This window comes from Electrona antarctica, assembly GCF_951216825.1.
Source record: "Electrona antarctica genome assembly, chromosome: 12".
Lineage (NCBI taxonomy): Eukaryota > Metazoa > Chordata > Actinopteri > Myctophiformes > Myctophidae > Electrona > Electrona antarctica.
This window is the reverse complement of record NC_136793.1, coordinates 47,392,053-47,412,155: the sequence shown is the minus strand read 5'-3', so window position 1 is coordinate 47,412,155 and position 20,103 is coordinate 47,392,053. Positions and strand designations below refer to the sequence as shown.

The window sequence follows — 20,103 nt, the reverse complement described above, 5'->3', positions numbered from 1 at the left end:
CAACCATTTTCATATCAAGGCCCATTATTTTTTTCTGCATTTGAGCCACGGGACACCATTTGATGGGATGCGCACTAAGATTAGACACACCAACAATCCGACATGCGGCAACAATGGTCGGACTCGAACTGCGCTGCTCCCGTGCTTGCGGTTAAAGTTACACTCTTACCCCAAGAAAAAAGGGTGTGATAGATGGATGGAAGGTAGTCGAGAGTTTTCTGAAAAAGTTGTATTGCTATATCCGTGCATGGTTCTCAAACTTGTTCATGTCAGACCCAAAACTACCGAATGTGTACTCATTTCCATGCTGTATTGATGTTGGTACCATAGGAGAGATAACAGGCTAATGTTGATCAAACATAACACTTCTCTAATTGTGTAGACTTCTTGTAAATTAACTTAAGTAATGCAGATGTTTAACAATCTTTGAGAGTGTAAAATGAAACCAAATTATTATTAACTCAAGAGTTAAAGATCTATAAGGGTCCATTTTGTTACCAACTCCCCATTTAGCTGGGGACCACCTGGAACCCCCTCAAGGACCACTGGTGGTCCCCAGACTACTGGTTGAGAACCACTGGTTTAGAGCAATTATGTCGTAAATCATTTGCCAGCCAAGTCTATGGACTTTGAGGATATTACAATGTTTGTTTAGAGCACTTATAACGTAAAGTGTTTGCCAGCCAAGTCTATGGACTTTAATGTTTGTGTAGGGCACTAAATGACAGCGTGAGACATTGTCATGTGGCCGATTATAAATACAGTGGGCACTGGGCACCCCTCACTTCACACAGGTGTGATTTTTACCTTTTTAAATGGTGCCCCATTTGTAATGAACACGCATTTGTGGGATGAGCAGAGCAGCACAGTGCATGCGCCCATGAAAACCGACGCGTCTCTGCCAATGCCATGCAGCTCATTGTGCTGTGAAATAAGCATCCTGGGGCTGTGGATCTCAAAGTGGGGTCCAGGGACACCCAGGGGTCCTTGAGTCGGTTCCAGGGAGTCCCCGGAAAAATTATGGATAGCTAGACTCGAACACGCAACGTGCTGTCAGGGCCAGAGCCTATATGTGGTATGTGCCAGGACCACTGGGCCAGCGGGCGCCACTCTTAACAGAGGCCAACAAATGGGTTACCATTTAAAAGAAAAATCAGGCTACAGTATATAAAGGTTATTGCCAAGAAGCATTGTTAAAACAGAAATAATCTACCTAACTGGTGTTTATATACGTATAATAAACATTGTCAGAGAGACTCAGAGTATTGTATTTACAACCTTACTGGTCACATGATGAAGCCATCAATGGACACATGACACACTATGTGACCATGACATGACGGTAGCCAACATTCACGCTGGTTCTCAACAACATGAACACAATGAAATGAAATAAACAAACTGTCGGGATTACAGTTAATACTAGTATATTATCACCCCTTTTATCTTTTCTTCCTTTATAAACACACAATACCTGACATTTAAATGTACTGTATACAGTATATAATATGTTCTGCTAATACTTGTTTTGTCTTTGGGAGACTCCTCTGCTATTGCTAATATATTTGGTTCATATAATAAATGTGTGGGTGAACATTTCAGCCTAAATGTAAAGTCTAAATGAGTAAGTTAACCCATTTAGGCCTGACGTCGAAATTAAAAAAAAATATTCTAAATCCTGAATCCAGTTTTCTGAAATACCTATGTTTCTATATCAGTGGTGCTCAATATTTCATGTCAACGACCCCACAAATGATATGTAATAGGCAGCCTACCCCCATCTGAAAATATGTTGTTCCAGGGACCTCTCAGAAGCAAAGATTTGAGTTAAAAACGTTCACTCTGAAAGTGTATATATATATATATATATATATATATATTTCTTTTTTTTTAAATAGCAGATGTTGTAGATCTGCTATTTTTCAATAGCTAAATTATAACAGAATGCTTAACACCAAAAGGGGTTCCCGTCCAGAATGGGTTAAATGAGAACTTTCCTCTGGTAGCGTTTTCCCATCACTGCCGTCTTCCTGGCTCTGATAAACATTTAGAATAGCATCTATTAGACCAACAATGTTCTGTATAAAGTGTTATGAAACCTGTTCCAAGAAGTGGTTCTCAACCAGTCGGACTAATCATGTGTCCCAGGGATTGTGGTGTTTTGGTAGAATCATTAATAATCCCTCCTTTTGACTTTTGAGTGCATGGTCAGCAGGGACAAATTAGCCAGTGGGGCCGTGGCCCAGGGGCCCTTGGCATTCAGGGGCCCCTCAGGGAAATTGGACCGTTAGGTACTAGGTTTGACGCCCTGAAAAGGGCTCCTGGGACCCTCCATTGGCTGTTGATTTTGTTAAATTTAGGTTAACCTTCTAAATCCTCCGCTTTGAGCTTGTGAGCTTGTAGATCTGCTATTTTTCTATAGCTAAATTATAACAATGTTTAAAACACTAAAAGGGGTTCCCGCACAAAATTGATTAAAAACACGAAAATGACGCGCGCACGCGAGCTATGGGGGCCCTGAAAATATTACCGGCCCAGGGGCCCTCGTGGGGGTTAATCCGTCCCTGATGGTCAGGCCATCATTCTACAAAGACATGAGAAATACATTGAATGTGTAGTGTACTGTACACAGTTACAATCTATTGAACTCATCACTTGGTACGCCTGTTATTTGTATTGTTTGAATACACTTTGATATTACAATCTTATACATAATGTTAAACCCATTTTGTGCACAGCCACTAAATCTGTTGGTGGTACAGAGTACTATAGTTTATCGACTTTTGTGTTTGTGTTATTATGAGGAACATGAAAAGATGAAGTTACCACTGTACCGCTTTCCTTCGTTATGGTTTTTAACACTTTGTCCATGGAGAGACTCCCAACTAAAGCTCTCCTCTTCTTCACACACACATACAGGCAGCCAGAGAGCTGGTGTTGGAGGTGATCAGGGAGAAGGATCAAGGAGATTTCAGAACCGGACGAAACGACTTCACTGCCAGGCTGGGAGGAAGTACCCTGGATGTAAGTGTAAGACTTGCGCTTAAAACACACTTTACATTACAATACACATACACAGGGGTGCACATAACTGGTGCGCATGCGTGGTCAAAATAAATGTTGCGCGGCAGATCAAACGAAATGGGGCTCTCTTGCATACTGCCACCAGTAACATTTACTAGCTCTGGTGTCATGTACTACAAATATCTACATTCTGTAAGTAGACTTAAAATGCAACTACTGTTGACTAGTCAATACAAGTGGCTTATTTTTTAGCCATGACAAGTTATGATTCCGTTCGAAGCGCTAGTCTAACCAAGAAAGTAAACAAGAACCCACTTGGATTAAACAACTTTTTGCCAAAGTTCATATATTTACGATGTGAAAACCATGCAGCATCTGTGACTTAAACAATGTACACACTTTGGAAGTACGTTAAACATTGGAACCTAATAGGCGAGTAGTTCATTTTATCTGTCTCATGCTGGCTGAAGTAGCATGGTAGAGGAGAGACGTCCGCCCGCAGTGCGCACCAAGCAAACATCTCCACAGGCTCCACTGAGTACTAACAAAGCTTATGTGCACCACTGTACATACATTATGTACAGTACACACAGAGAGAGAGAGAGACAGAAAGACAGTTTTGTGTCTGAGGAGACTTGTTGAAACTTAGCCGTCTGTCTTTCTACATCCCCCCCAGGTGGCAGTGCCCAGGTTTGCTGTAGGCATCGTGATTGGTCGGAATGGGGACATGATCAAAAAGATTCAGAATGATGCCGGAGTCAGAATCCAGTTCAAACCAGGTCTGTATACATCAATCCGTAACTTTATTCTGTCAAGTATGTTTTTATTAAGAACAGGTTATAGGTGCCCGCTGGCCTTGTGGTCCAGGCGCATACCACATATACAGTTGGAGGCCATCGATATTGTCCTTTTCTTTTTGCTGAGGTTTGCGTGATCTGCGCAAAAGGACATTAACCCATTTTGGGCGGGAACCCCTTTTGGTGTTTTAAACATTATGTTATAATTTAGCTATTGAAAAATAGCAGATCTACAAGCTCATAGCGCGCCACCGAGTGGCGCGCTACGAGCTTGTAGGTCTGCTATTTTTGAAAAATCGTGAAAATATTTATTTCAGAAAACTGGAGGATTTAGAAGGATTTTTAAAAATGTTGAGGTCAGGCCTAAATGGGTCAAATGATAAGGGACAATATCGGTGGCACCCAACTGTAGGCTCTGGCCTGACAGCACGTTGCGTGTTTGAGTCCCGTTCATGACGACATTTGCTGCCCGTCTCATCTCTCCCCCCCCCGTCTCTCTCCCTCCTGTCAATCTCCGTTATAAATTATTATACAATTGGTACAGTATACATTTTTTTTAATGAAAAACAAAAGCGAAAAGGAAAACCCTCAATCCCTCCCACCCATACTGCTCAGTGACACTGCATAGAATAAAGTAGAAATGACGATGATGGACAGTCAACCACGGTTTCCTGTCCATTAGGTGCTTCTACTCAAGTAACGGACAAGGAGCAGTACTTATTCTCTCAAGGCAAAGTGTACTAGTAATTTCATTTTAGCCAATGTTTAAATGTAGGGGCCTTCTCCTATTTCCAGTGCGTCCAAAAAATATTTAATCCATATGAGAGAAGTTGTTTCTGTGCTCTCATCAACACATCAGGGTCAATATGAATATTCAAACTATCTGAGGGCGAAGCTGTGAAGAAGATTTGCATCTATTAAATTACATTTGTCACGGTGTGAAGAAATATCTTGGAATATCTTATGTAGTTTTGATTTGGAATAATGGAGTCTATGTATGACTCGTACCTGAATTTGGCAAGTCCCATCTGACATTTGAGTCCCTAACTAATTTTCCCATGCCAACTTAACTGCCGAATCCGTAACTTTCTTGTCCTGTCCCGCATTTGACCCTGGGTCCCCTATGCAAGTGCAAGTTACATTTCTACCGTTGAGCTATAACGGAGAGCATGTTAAAGAAGGTGTTATTTCCATACGAGTTGAATCCAATATCTCTTGTCAACCAGTAGTGGGCCTACCTGACTAGAGGATCTTTTTCTCCTCTACACTAAATATCTTTGCCGAAAATAGCCGGTCTACTCTTGTACATTTTCTATTTTCACTGAATGTTTGCCCTAGAACAGGTATTCATGTGGTGAAAGATGAGATGTGTGTGGGGTTGTGACTTGTGACCCTAAAGGTTGCAAGTTCAAATCCTCAGGATCTCATCAACTGCGGTCGATGAGCCCGTGAGCAAGGCACTATACTGTGGAGCTGTTGTCAGTGATGTGTCTCTCCTCCTCTAGATGACGGTATCAGCCCTGAGCGTGTTGCCATGGTGATGGGCCAACCAGATCGCTGTCAGCATGCTGTTCACCTCATCAACGACCTCATCCAGACCGCACAGGTTGTTCTATTTTTGCTATATTATTTTAAGAAACGGCACATGATAGTTGGTTATATTTATTGTTTTATAGGACGAATGCACAATGATACATTGGAGTTTGTTAGGTTTCCTTTTATAATATGAAACCACAACAGTACATTATTTTACACTGTATTTATTGTACTTCACCTTATATAAGAAACGGCACATTATAGTTGGTTATATTTATTGTTTTATAGTAAGAAACCACAATGATACATTATACTTTGTTAGATTGACTATTATAATATGAAACCAACAGTAAATTATTTTACACCGTATTGAGTTGAATTTCACCTTTGTTATAATATTTTTCATTTGTGTGTGTGTGTGTGTGTGTGTGTGTGTGTGTGTGTGTGTGTCTAGGAGCGTGATGGGTTTGGATCTGCTCTGCGTAGTGGTGCTGGTGGTGCTGGTGCTGGTGGAAGGGTCAGAAGCCGTAGTGACTGGACCCTACAGGAGGTCAGCTACACCATACCTGCTGATAAATGTGGACTGGTCATTGGAAAAGGTACACACACACACACACACACAATCTGGTCTTATATGTTCATTCAGCTCATTGTTCAGAGGAGAGAGAGAAGGTAGATATTCCTCTTGTTGTTCTGAGCCAGACAAGTGTTTGTATAACTATAATCGGTTTCAGAAATACTATTTCTACAAGCTACACCTTTATATATTTTAGACCAATAGTTTTTGAGAGATGTGGCAAATATCTTCAAATCTCAGTGAACAATGTGAAGAAGAAAAAACGGTGGTCATCATCACACATTTTAACAGCAGCTTAATTCAGTTAATAATGGCTTCATGATCTCCGTTAGACTTAGACTTAGAAGTGTTAAAAATGTCTTGTTCTACACAGACTGTCTCTCTCCTATCTTTGCATCTATCCGTTTGTCTGTCCCTCTGCCTTCCTGCGTCTGACTGTATATCCATACTTACCTGTGTTTACCTGTCTGTCTGTCTGTCTGTCAGGAGGTGAGACCATTAAAAGCATCAACCAGCAGAGTGGAGGTCATGTGGAGTTACAGAGGACTCCTCCGCCGTCCACCGACCCGAACACCCGTGTCTTCACCATCCGAGGAACTCCCCAGCAGATAGACCTGGCCAGACAGCTCATAGATGACAAGATTGGGGTAAAACATGTGTATATATATATATATAATCATACCTCATGTAGCTGCTAATCTATTGCACCTAAAACGGACAATAAGTGCTTCACGATTCTTGCTCAAATGTGAATCTCGATTTTCACACGATTCTCATTTTTCCATGAAAATATTTATTGTCTTTAGTCTGTAGTTTCTGAACATTACTGCATTCAAAATGTGGCACCTGGAGCCTGGTGGCTTTAAACAGACAACATCAAAGCTTGACTTAAACCTCTCTTAACTGGTTTATGGCCATTGACGTAATGAAATCAATAAATCCCTTATGGCCACTGACGTAATTGACGTAATCGATTGATTCCCAATAATCGGGAGCTTATTGTCGCAAAATTTAGCATTTTTTAGCTAATTTTGCTAACGGCCGATGTAATCTTCCTAAAACCGGCCGAAAATCCGCGCGTGCACGGTCGATCGCGCACGCGCGTGATCGCGCATGCATCGCTGCGTAAAATGCGATGTTTTGGGCTTGATTAGAGCTTAATTTGACTTAGTTATGAAAAATACGATGATAGCTTAGCATTCCGGACATCTTTCATTGTGGCACACTAGCAAAGCTACTGCCGGATATTTTGATCCTAACCGGATGTGGTCATCGTTCACTCGCTCCTTTTGGTCAGAATCGGCAAAATGGTGACGTTACCGCCACCATCAGGACTGATTGTCCCAATACTATAGTCTTGCCCCGTCAGAATGAGATATAGTGTGTATATCGCGGATTTTTCTATTGGCATTAAAATGACAAATTAAACATATGAAAAATGCTGGCTGAAGAATCAATCCACTGTTAATTAGGTATAGCAATAAGAGGGTTAAAGTCTCTCTTGTAGCAAAAACATAAGAGTAACTAAAATGAATTGGACAGCCAACTAGTGCTACACAATTCTTCACATAATGAAGGTGTCTGAATATAGATCACAATCTTTTTTCGATTAGTGTGCAGCACTAGGGACAATATAGGTGTATATAATCTGATCCAAATATTAACTTTAGTGTTAAATGAGTGTCGGTTACAAACCCCATGATCCGAACCGAGAACCGAGCCGGTTCGGGTGCAAAATATTGACATGCCGTCGGGGAACGAGTCGGTTCCATTTCAAAGCTGCGGGCCTCGTTCCGGGCATCTGAAATGCAGAATACCCGAAATGCCTGTGCAGGACCCGAGCTTTATTATATATTAAACCTTTCAACTTTAAAAATAGGTTTTGAAAATAGACATATTATGGTTATGCGTGCGTTCAACTGCGTTGTAATGATTATGTTATAAAATACACGCCTCGAGGATTTGGAAATGGAACGTATCCACTGGTGGTGGGTGTGTCACAGGGCGTGTTCGGAAATAGCACACCGGAGCACACTCGCCTATTAGTTTGCATTGCACAGTGCGCTCAGTGCGCTATTTCCGAACGTGCCCGTGTGCGCGCAGTCACAGTAACAACACGAACACTAACACGAACATCATCATGGCGGCCCCCTTCTTGAGCGAGGTGAAACCGGTGAAACGCAAACTACAAGCAAACGATTACAGCACGCAATCTCCTAAAGGGAAGTCAGATGTCTGGGACAGTTTTGTTGTCATTGTCGACGCAGACGGTAACGATGTTGGTGCTGCTAAATGCACAAAGTGTGACTCACTGCTTACTTACGACATGCAGAAGACGGGAAAATCTTCAGTGTTTCACAGTCACGGTGAAAATAAGCATACATAAGTATAATAAGACGAAAGTCCGTGAAAATGTAGTTCTGTTCTGAATCTGCATTGTGCTGTGCAAACTGTACTTAACCATGCGACGCGCTGCGAGCTTCTTGTAGATCGGCTATTTTCAGCGCTCCTTTGTAGAGGTGGGGGTGATGCTGACGTTCAGTGTTCACTTCAGTCTCATAATCACAGTCACGGTGAATATAAGCATAATATAGGATTGGACACACCACGGGTGTAACGGGTCTTTCGGACGGGGTAGTTTTATTTCGGATCGGATCCTGTTTTTATCGGCCCTGTTTCGGACCGGATCCAAAACTTTCGGGTCCGGGTCCGGGCCGGGTGTGGCCAATTAGAATGTTTTCGCATCCGGATCGGTTCTGTTCTGATATCACCGGGTCCAATTTTATGGACCCGTGCTGCCCTCTACCATGAAGCCTTGAATTCATGGAGATTTTAGTTTTAGTTTTTGTCTCATTCCTAAGCCAATAATTTGATGGCCTGGTCATCCGTCTGTAGGAGACTATTGAGTCTCGCTCTTGCCGGTCATCAAATTATTGAAGTAACACACGTGCGTGCGTGTTACTATACTATACTACTATACTTACTATACTTGTGTGGACCAAACAAAATGAATCCTAACCCAATCTGGGAACCCATCTTCAATCCCACTTTGAATCTGCCTCTGGGGGCACCGTGTAGAGACCTAATTAGACCTAAGAGTCCTAATAACAACTCTACACATTGTAATGGGAGTTACTGACAGATTCAGCTCTGAATCTGTCTTGAGAAATTAACCCTAACCTGTTGGTGTTAATTTCTTCTCATTCAACTAATCTTAACCCAATGTTAACCTCACTCAACAAATGCTACCCTATAGTGTTAATCTTGCCCAACTCTCTCCATGTCTCGTCTTCTCTCAGGGATCTGGCATTATGAGTAATGGAGGTTTTGGCTTCAGTCCTTTCACCCAGGCTCCTGCTACGCACCAGAAGTAAGTCACCCCCACAGCATATAGTTTTTGTTCCAATACTGTGTGTATGTTCTGGACTGGTCTTTGTGTGTTTCACACTAAACCGTATGGGTTGGGACTGAACAGTGTGTTGCTGCTTTCATTGCTATTGCTTTATGTATTCTTTATTTTAAGTTTAGGTTTTAACTAAAACAACCTTTGAATAATAAGCACTAATGCCATTTGGCAATGTGGTGTGTGTGTGTGCGTGCGTGCCAGGGCTCCAGACAAACTTTTTTCACCAACGTCCCGGAACCGTCCCAAAATACAATTTGAACTGTCCCAAAGTGAATGTATACAGTCCCGGGGAAAAGTTTTAAAAAAAAGCACCACTGAGATTTCTAAATTAATAACAACTTTTCTTTAAAATAGGGTAACCCTATTGTATATACGTATGCATGCAGTACATTATTTGTTTGGCTTCATATTTCTTCTGTAGATAGAGAAAATACACTGATTTAGGCAAAATGCTCCCAGATGAAAAGTTTTTATGAAACTATATACACATTATACTCTATATATGGCAATATGTCTGAGATGAAAGAATGCTTTGGCCATACTGTATTGAGTTGTGCTTTCGGTTTGAAATGTTCCCATTCTGCATACCGTTAATAAATTCATCAATCAATCAATACTAGCCTATGAATCTTTACATATTGGATATACAGTAGCCCGCATGTTGGCTTCAAACAGCATGCGCTTAAAATACAAGTCACAGACAGATGTATTCACCGTCGTATCACGGAGTACCTTCCTACAGCTGGAAATAAGAGAAAATATCGCCGTATTTGAATCATTTTAATACCATTTAAGATTGCACTGTGTAGAGGTTGGAGGAGCCGAGCGAGGGTGTCCGCACTACTTGTCGCGTCTTAAATTGTCAGTGACTCGTCAAACATTTACTCAACTGACCTACGTAACTATTAAATCGATTGTTATTTTGAAACTCGGGAGGACGGGTTAAATAGTTTTGCTTGGCACATGCGATGCGACGCCCGAGGACAGGCACACAGCCTGGGGAAGGGAGGGCTGTCTTCTTGGGGCAAAAACAACAGGCTACCGTCGGGGTGTGGTGGGGTGTGCGAGTATGAGGCTCTGGCAAGCGCAACATTAACTTGCAGCGGACTATTGGAATTAGAGTTAAACACAATGTGTCGCAGCTTGTAGATCTGCCATTTTTATGTTTTTATGGTCAAAAATGTATTGAAATGACATTCATTCAAAATTGCCATGCCTACATACCTGTAGCTGTGGCAGTGGTCAGACCTTCATGGCTGGTGGATGGGGGACGACCTACCAACCCAACTGGCAAAATTCTGCTCAACAGGACCCTGGTGAGATGCTCGCGAGCACACACACACACACACACACACACACACACACACACACACACACACACACACACACACACACAGGCAGTTAGACACATCTGGAGTTAATGTCCTGCATGCTAAGGCTATGTATGTGCGTGCGTTTGTGCGTTTGTGTGTATGTGTGTGTCACACAGGCCAAATGGACATCTCTAAAGCATGGCAGCAGTACTATAAGAAACTAGGCAAGTCCACTCCCATAATTCACACAGACACACACACAAACACAGCCCCACTACTACAGAGATGCGTGTGTGTGTGTGTGTGTGTAATGGTGTGCGTGTGTGTAATGGTGTGCGTGTGTGTGTGTGTGTGTGTGTAATGGTGTGCGTGCGTTAGAACTTGAATTGGGCCTGAATTTCTGGACCCGACCGTAGCATGAGAAACTTCTGTCCAAACCGAATCTGAAGCGAATCTGACCTCCACCTACCGGAGCCTGCATTCAGTGCATTAATGTATTAACTTTAACCTTACATAGCCTGTTAACCGTTATTACCTTTCAATAATATGTGAACAAAATCTAAACGATAGGCTTCTGGTCTGTCATGGGCCACAGGGTTTACTTACCTTTTTACTCAAGTCCGCACAGACATCCTCCATGCCTCTCGGATTTGATCACCACGTGCGTACTTTGTGCATGGTGACACTTGACTGCATGCGCAGAACAGAATCCTGACCGCTCTGTTTGTTGAGAGGTCGTGTGGGATATCCGTTGCTTCCCGCATCTGTATAACTAGTCGTTAAAAGCCTATAAAGACAACCCCAATGTGCTTAAATTCTTGGAAGGGAATTACTCTTGCTGTCGGGAGAGATGAAAGTGTGGCTTGAGTTAAAGTATCAGTGGAACTACTCTATGTATGGTAGTGTCTTACAGCTACGTGGCTGCAGCGAGTATAATCAGGCCTGTTGACCTGTGTCTACTTTTACTATTAAAATAAAAATCTGTATAGGTAGTAATTTCATGGCAATACACGGAATCCCATTTGAATAAAATGAATAAGAAATGGATAATAAGTACTAGTAAATTCACGGAACTCTACTAAAGAACCAACAGGTAAAAATACAGTTATTAGAAAGCAGTTAGTACCAGACATTTGCAGAAAACACTGTGGTACTTAATTTGACAATTCATTGTCGGGTGGAAATCTCATAATATGAAAAGATGAAGAGTTTTGGGCATAACTTGTCCAAAACTTAATCTTTTCAGGATTCAAAGTCAAAAATAGCAAAAGTAAGTTACTTTTTTACGCGTTCTGAGCTTGTTGATCTGTTACTTTAATAACAGATCTGTTACTTAAAGTAACATATCAACAAGCTCAGAACGCGTCTGTTCTGATACTGATTGTGATACTTTTGTGTCACGGTGTAGTATGTATGGTCAAGCAGGGGGTTGATTTCAGGGAAGACAAAGTTAGAATATGGAGATAAGAGGTTTCTGCCGTACGACGTCCGACTGTCTAAACAGAGACAGAGTGTACTCTGTAAGAAAGTTACTTAATGTAATACTGTGTCAACATGTACTCTGTAAGAAAGTTACTTAATGTAATACTGTGTCAACATGTACTCTGTAAGAAAGTTACTTAATGTAATACTGTGTCAACATGTACTCTGTAAGAAAGTTACTTAATGTAATACTGTGTCAACATGTACTCTGTAAGAAAGTTACTTAATGTAATACTGTGTCAACATGTACTCTGTAAGAAAGTTACTTAATGTAATACTGTGTCAACATGTACTCTGTAAGAAAGTTACTTAATGTAATACTGTGTCAACATGTACTCTGTAAGAAAGTTACTTAATGTAATACTGTGTCAACATGTACTCTGTAAGAAAGTTACTTAATGTAATACTGTGTCAACATGTACTCTGTAAGAAAGTTACTTAATGTAATACTGTGTCAACGTGTACTCTGTAAGAAAGTTACTTAATGTAATACTGTGTCAACATGTACTCTGTAAGAAAGATACTTAATGTAATACTGTGTCAACATGTACTCTGTAAGAAAGATACTTAATGTAATACTGTGTCAACATGTACTCTGTAAGAAAGATACTTAATGTAATACTGTGTCAACATGTACTCTGTAAGAAAGTTACTTAATGTAATACTGTGTCAACATGTACTCTGTAAGAAAGATACTTAATGTAATACTGTGTCAACATGTACTCTGTAAGAAAGTTACTTAATGTAATACTGTGTCAACATGTACTCTGTAAGAAAGATACTTAATGTAATACTGTGTCAACATGTACTCTGTAAGAAAGTTACTTAATGTAATACTGTGTCAACATGTACTCTGTAAGAAAGATACTTAATGTAATACTGTGTCAACATGTACTCTGTAAGAAAGTTACTTAATGTAATACTGTGTCAACATGTACTCTGTAAGAAAGATACTTAATGTAATACTGTGTCAACATGTACTCTGTAAGAAAGATACTTAATGTAATACTGTGTCAACATGTACTCTGTAAGAAAGTTACTTAATGTAATACTGTGTCAACATGTACTCTGTAAGAAAGTTACTTAATGTAATACTGTGTCAACATGTACTCTGTAAGAAAGTTACTTAATGTAATACTGTGTCAACATGTACTCTGTAAGAAAGTTACTTAATGTAATACTGTGTCAACATGTACTCTGTAAGAAAGTTACTTAATGTAATACTGTGTCAACATGTACTCTGTAAGAAAGTTACTTAATGTAATACTGTGTCAACATGTACTCTGTAAGAAAGTTACTTAATGTAATACTGTGTCAACATGTACTCTGTAAGAAAGTTACTTAATGTAATACTGTGTCAACATGTACTCTGTAAGAAAGTTACTTAATGTAATACTGTGTCAACATGTACTCTGTAAGAAAGTTACTTAATGTAATACTGTGTCAACATGTACTCTGTAAGAAAGTTACTTAATGTAATACTGTGTCAACATGTACTCTGTAAGAAAGTTACTTAATGTAATACTGTGTCAACATGTACTCTGTAAGAAAGTTACTTAATGTAATACTGTGTCAACATGTACTCTGTAAGAAAGTTACTTAATGTAATACTGTGTCAACATGTACTCTGTAAGAAAGTTACTTAATGTAATACTGTGTCAACATGTACTCTGTAAGAAAGTTACTTAATGTAATACTGTGTCAACATGTACTCTGTAAGAAAGTTACTTAATGTAATACTGTGTCAACATGTACTCTGTAAGAAAGTTACTTAATGTAATACTGTGTCAACATGTACTCTGTAAGAAAGTTACTTAATGTAATACTGTGTCAACAACATGTACTCTGTATGAAAGTACTTACTGTAATACTGTGTCTTGTGTTGCAGGTCAACAGAGTCAACCTCAGAACATGATGAGTGACTACAGCAAAGCCTGGGAGGAATACTATAAGAAACAGAGTCTGTTTATCTCTATCACTCTCTTTGTATCTATCTCCGTCTGTCTGTGTATTTTACAGTCTATCTGTCCATCTTCTGACTGCATGTATCTGACTATCGGTGTCTCATTGACGTTAATTAGTCAAATATGTTACACACACACACACACTGTTAATCAGTCAAACATGTCATGACTGTGTCAATGAGTTAAGTGTTACACTACCATCTTAATCAGTTAAGCATGTTAAATAAACACAACATCATGCCTGAAGGTCAGTAGACCGAAAGCTTGCAAAATAAATACTTTGTGCGCAGATCTGAGTGTGCGGAGCTTCCCTTTAATTTGTTTCAAATAAACACATCACAAAATATCGTTAATATTTTACAATACGAGGTAAACGTTACAGTTCACAACGTGTTGTGATACATTGCGAGCTTGTATATTGGCTACTTTCACTATTTTAAAATGTTTTCTTGATCCAGCGCCACATTCTGGTAGACCTACAACATCATGCTTACGTTTGTAGTCTAGGTTCAGGGTCACTGACTGAATGCTTACTGGTTTTCTGTCTGTCTGCATCTTATCTGTCAAACAATAATACTGTCTCTGTCAAAAATATATCCATATGTACTATTTGTCTGTTTACTAATTGTGTGTGTGTGTGTGTGTGTGTGTGTGTGTGTGTGTGTGTGTGTGTGTGTGTGTGTGTGTGTGTGTGTGTGTGTGTGTGTGTGTGTGTGTGTGTGTGTAGGTCAATCCTCTCAGAGTTCAGACTACAGTGCAGCGTTGGCAGAGTATTACAGACAACAGGGACCGTATCTCTGGCCTAGCCAGCCTCAGATACAGGTAAATACACACACACATTGTGCCTCACAACATCATTTAGTAGCTGCGATATTCCTGATATGCCATTAATATTAATCTGACCTACAACGTTACTCGTCTTCTGGACAGTCTTTAGCCAGCTAGTAAGTTATAACATAATTATCTCATCGTACCAAAGCCAAAATGTTGTGGGCACTGGACCCGTGATCATTGTGGTACCAAAACACTGTAGCATCGCTGTTTCCATCGCTCTGTACCTGTTCTTTCAGCAATGAACCCTTGAAATGTTGGAAATGTACTCCTGCCTGTTTGGGCCACTAGATACAGTCTTGTAACCATTGCTTTTTTCTTGTTTTTCTAGTTTTTATTTAGTTTTCATCAGTGAAAAAAAGGCAGTCGGTCAACATTTTTGGACATGGTTTTAACCCATTCAGTCCTGACGTCGAAATAAAAATAAAAAAAGTTTTCTAAATCATGACAATTTTCTGAAAGATTTGAGGCACATTTTAACGATTTTTCAAAAATAGCAGACCTACAAGTTCATAGCGCGCCACTCGGTGGCGCGCTATGAGCTTGTAGATCTGCTATTTTTCAATAGCTAAATTATAACATAATGTTAAACACCAAAAGGGGTTCCCGCCCAAAATGGGTTAATGGTTAATGTGGTTAAACGCTAACGTGACATGGATGCGTTCCAGGTCTCAATGGATTAAATGAACACTGGCACCGACACACATTGAATCTTCTCATCTTCAGCTCCAAACTGACTTCACTTCCTGATTAAAACTTCCTGTCTGTCTCCCTATAGGATCACTAGATGCTCCGCCTCCTGGCGATGGCTCAGTGACGGTCGTCAATGAAAACAAGAAATTGGCGTTTCTAAGCAACGCGCTCCCTGCTTCCTCTTTCCTTTTGTAGAAACTAAATATTAACACAAATCAAGGACTTTTCTCTCTTGTTTTTTTAACCATAAAAGGCTCATATTTTGTCGGGCAGATTTTTTGGAATAGCCTCTCCGGTCTCAAGAAATATATAACTGGTATTTCTTTTTGGTTTTTTTTGTTTTGTTTTTTTTGTTTTTTATCAAACTTGAAGTTAAATAAATATGTATCCGTGTGACTCTGAACAAATGTAGTTGAAGATCTGATCTGTATTTTGTCTAGCTGAGAGGCATAGCAGTCTGGACTGAGAGAATGTTTTAAAGCATGCGTCACTCTGTTGACTTAAAGTTCTGTTTTTTTTTTTTCCTCACTTTTTTTTTACCTACAGTAGAGACGTTTTAATGGCATCTGATTGGCTGGTTAATGTTTTACTGTCGCGGACAAAATGTTGTTTTTCTTTTCTCTCGTTGGTTTTGTTTTGTACTAAAAGCAGCTGCGAGGTGTGTGGCGTCATCATGGAGGTGAAATGAATGAGAGCGTTGTTTTTCTTTTTCTTTTCTTTTTTGGTTGTGATGGTAGTTTCTATTCCTGTATTGTAGTGATGACTTTAGTTTTTATGATGAGAAGTCCTGATGAGCCGTTTAAAGTCACATTTCATTTTGGAGTCACCTGTCTGTCCTCTTGCAAGAGACCTGGATCACACAGCAATATCTTTCTGGATTCGCTCTAGTCTAGTTTAGAATCTCGGACTAGCCTAGTCTAATAATCTGGCCTGGTCTAGTGTGGTCTAATCTGGACTAGTTTAGGGTTGTTGTTGTTGTTTATTGTTGTTGTTGTTCTTATTGTTGTTTTTTTGTTGTTGCTTTTCATTAGGACTACTTGGATGTGATAAACTACATGAACTTTGTTTTAGATGAACTGTTTTGAAAGATGATATTTAGACTGTTATTTTTACAACGAAAAAAAAAATGGAAGAAAATCATAAATGGCCATGTAACTTACTTCCCACTTGAGCTGTATTTTGCCGATTTTACAGGTCCCCAGAGAGGACAATCTTTGTGTGGGCTTTCTGTGAAAACCAAAGTGAAATGTGCCTTTAAGATGAGAGACTGTGACCAGTGGACCTCCCTCTCTCGCCTCTGTGTGATAATGATTATGATTATGATTATAATAATGATGATGAGTTCTCCTGTACAGGGATTCTATTTAAAATCTGTTTATCCAATATTGAATATTCAGTTTCTTTTTTCTTTTTTTTGTCAATAAGAGAAATATCATTTATGTAAAGTGTTTCATTCTCTCCAGGTTTAAAAAACGGACTCTATTATTATTATTTGTTTTTCCTCTCTTGTTTAAACGATGATTATGATGTTAAATTCACCTTGTTATGTCACCGATTTACAAACTGAAACTCAGTTATATGTTGTGTTCTCAAGACTATGCTAGGCTGGCTGTCTCTCTTTCTCTGACTATCTCTCTCTATCCCCTCAGACTATGGTGTGCGTGTGGAGGTTTTGCCCCTGGGTCAAAGGTTTGTTGGACTGCAGTGTGTAAACAATGCATTACAAACATCCCAAAGTCTTTAATCCAGCGCTGGTCTTCACAGCAGCCAGGAAGAGAACAAAACGGGATTGGACGATCACATACATGTTCAGTGGAACCAATCATGTGTCGGTCGGGGATGTCAGGAATGTTGTGTTAGGTCCATGGTCCTCAAAGTAAGACCCCCTATAGTACTGCTGGGTCTTCTATCCTGCGATCTTATACCTGTTTTTTTGTTTTTAATCCTACCGAGACGTCTAGTAATGCTGGTTTTCTATCCTACCAGAACCCCCTAGTACTGCTGGTTTCCATAGATCACTAGTAGTATGAGGTGGTGGTGTTCCACTGAGCATGTGTGCTTGCTTACCGTCCACGCCTGTCTTGTTTTTCTTTCTTTTTTCTTTTTCCTACCCATAGTTTTCTTTGTGGGCCTCAGCCACTGCCCTCCCCCCCTCCTCCCCGAACCACACACACGCACACGCTCACTCACGCACACCACGGCTACCCCCCCATCCAATATATCTGTACGAGGTGGGGGGCGAGGGTCGGGTGTGTGTGTGTATGTCTGTGTGTGTGCACGCGTGCGTTTGTGTGCGAGTGTTTGGTTTCATGATCATTTCTGTTGGTTTTCTAATGGATAAAAATGTCCTTAACTGTAACCTTGAAAATTTTTCTATTAGATTCTATTGACAGATAGTTGAGTAAAGGATCCGTTCGTTTCGGGCGGCCAGGAACAGCAGGATGATGATGATATGATTAACATGAGGGCTAATAAACAGGCTCATTCTTTACGACTGATGGTTTCTTTCTGTATATGTGTCTCAAGCCCAAACCCCACCAATGGCTCGAGAAGCTACAAAGTGGTTCGACTCGGCGCTTGTTGACCCAAGTGATTGAATTGGTTAAATTCAATGGTTTCTTGCAACAACATGCGTCTACTCGCACCCGTTTGGTTGCAAGGAGTTGCATGGTGACCCATTGGTGTGGTTTGGGCTTAATTAAACCACTGTTTCCCCAAACAGTGCGTCAGGACCCATGTTGGTGTCACAGACACAAACATCCCTTTTATTTATTTTAAGTGAAAGAATCAGACCCGTCTGAAGTGAGTGGTGCTGTACGTACTGTACTGTACTGTACAAGCCCTCCTCCCTGGCCTGTGTTAGGCTGTGCAACAGTGATACCTGGTGGTGAACAAACGCTATATATTTTCGTGCTCGGACAGTACACACATAGCTGTCTATCGGAGTGGTTGCACCACTCAATGAATTAGATTTCAAGAGAATGTTATGAATTTTAAAAAAAAAAGGCAATTCCATAAATACATAAATCCTGTACAGGCATGATGCCTGAAGAAGGTCCGTATAGGGATCGAAAGGTTGTCCTCAAATTTATATTCTTGTACCGAGCAGATAATCATTGTGCGGGCGTATCTTTCATTTTTATTATTGATGTGTACTCTTGCTTTTTTTCCTGCAAGAATACAAGCTCACAATGTGTCGCGTAAGCTTGTAGATTGGCTATTTTCACTATAGTTTGGGTCCCGTGGAGAGATCACATTTTTATTTTGTCTCCAGCTAATTTAAACTATCGCACCCCAAAGGGAAAGTCAAAATCTCAAGGCAGACTTGTGTTGGTATGGTATCCACTATCCATGCAAAATAGCCTCTATGACATGTGCTCTCTCTGTAACCATTCATTTTCAATTACTAACGGCAAATAAAAAGCTTGGCCACTTAATCCTTATTTCAACCAATATTAAAAATAGCTGATGTTCAATGCATCTGCCATCACATCGCATCAAAGGTTTTTAATTCTCGCCTATAAATGTCATGTCCAAAATAGTGACACCAGCTTGAAAGTTTATTAGAATGTCCCAAACTCTAAAAACACAGTAAACATAGACATATGTACATGTCATGTACATTATACTGATGTATAGTTTAAAGCTGCTATAAGCAATAATATGTCAACAGTTTAATGACCTTTTTATTTTTTTGGTATTCAGACAGCCAGCAATGGGTAGAACGCTCCCAAAAAATGTTTGTCTGTGACACATCTAGGGGCCGCAATCTGCATTCAAAGATGTTCCTAGAAGCTTTGTCATTGGTCGAAAAAAACCTGGTCGCAATGACTAACCAATCAGGAAGCAGACAGGCAAATCGACCAATGACAAAGCTTCTAGGAAAATCTTTGAATGCAGATTGCAGCCCCTAGATGTGTCACATGCAGAGACTCATTTTTTGGGAGTGTTCTACCCATTGCTGGCTGTCTGAATACCCAAAAGGTCATTAGAATTCGGACATATTATCGCTTAGAGCAGCTTTAATGTAGGTCTATATATTGCAGTCTAGGCTTGTCACATAATCTCACAAATACACCCCTCTTGAGTTTTAATTCTTGATTTAGTCCCTGTCACTGCCAAGCCCTTGTTGGTCTGATAGGAGGGTGTGGAGAACCACACCTCCTCCGGTACCCTTGGAGTCACCAACCGCCACTTTTCACCTGGCAGGAGGACATAAGGTGTGCAGAGGAACATGATATCCCTCCCACTTCTGCTCCCTCGTGAACAGCCAACAGACCAACATGCAGGAGTATTATATAGTGCGGCAGCAGAGAAGGTAACCGGATTGGCTCACTGCTTCAGCCTGATGGCCTCAAAGGTTTAACATCTCCCCCCGTGGTTAAGATGTTGGCTTTCCACTCGGGAGACCCTGGTTCGATTCCCGGGTGTTACAATGGTGCCGTGACCCGGATCGGGTTTCCCCGTGAGAGGAGGTCAA

General features: G+C 40.4%; 1 protein-coding gene across 3 annotated transcripts in view; it reads left to right on the top strand.

Moving 5' to 3' along the window:
• LOC306934215 (far upstream element-binding protein 3-like) overlaps window positions 1-18,114 on the top strand; it is a 35,599-nt gene extending 17,485 nt beyond the window's left edge. The window contains exons 9-19 of one of the 3 annotated variants that reach the window (XM_079516761.1): window positions 2,920-3,024; window positions 3,701-3,803; window positions 5,327-5,427; window positions 5,812-5,956; window positions 6,421-6,581; window positions 9,234-9,304; window positions 10,571-10,656; window positions 10,830-10,877; window positions 14,024-14,095; window positions 14,827-14,921; window positions 15,709-18,114. In XM_079516761.1, the coding sequence (XP_079372887.1) occupies window positions 2,920-3,024; window positions 3,701-3,803; window positions 5,327-5,427; window positions 5,812-5,956; window positions 6,421-6,581; window positions 9,234-9,304; window positions 10,571-10,656; window positions 10,830-10,877; window positions 14,024-14,095; window positions 14,827-14,921; window positions 15,709-15,717 (996 nt within the window). In that variant the 3' untranslated portion in view covers window positions 15,718-18,114. Of the gene's footprint in view, window positions 1-2,919; window positions 3,031-3,700; window positions 3,804-5,326; window positions 5,428-5,811; window positions 5,957-6,420; window positions 6,582-9,233; window positions 9,305-10,570; window positions 10,657-10,829; window positions 10,878-14,023; window positions 14,096-14,826; window positions 14,922-15,708 lie in introns of all 3 variants that reach the window. The other 2 variants (XM_079516760.1, XM_079516762.1) reach the window with 2 other exon arrangements.
• The last annotated feature ends 1,989 nt before the right edge of the window (window positions 18,115-20,103 follow it).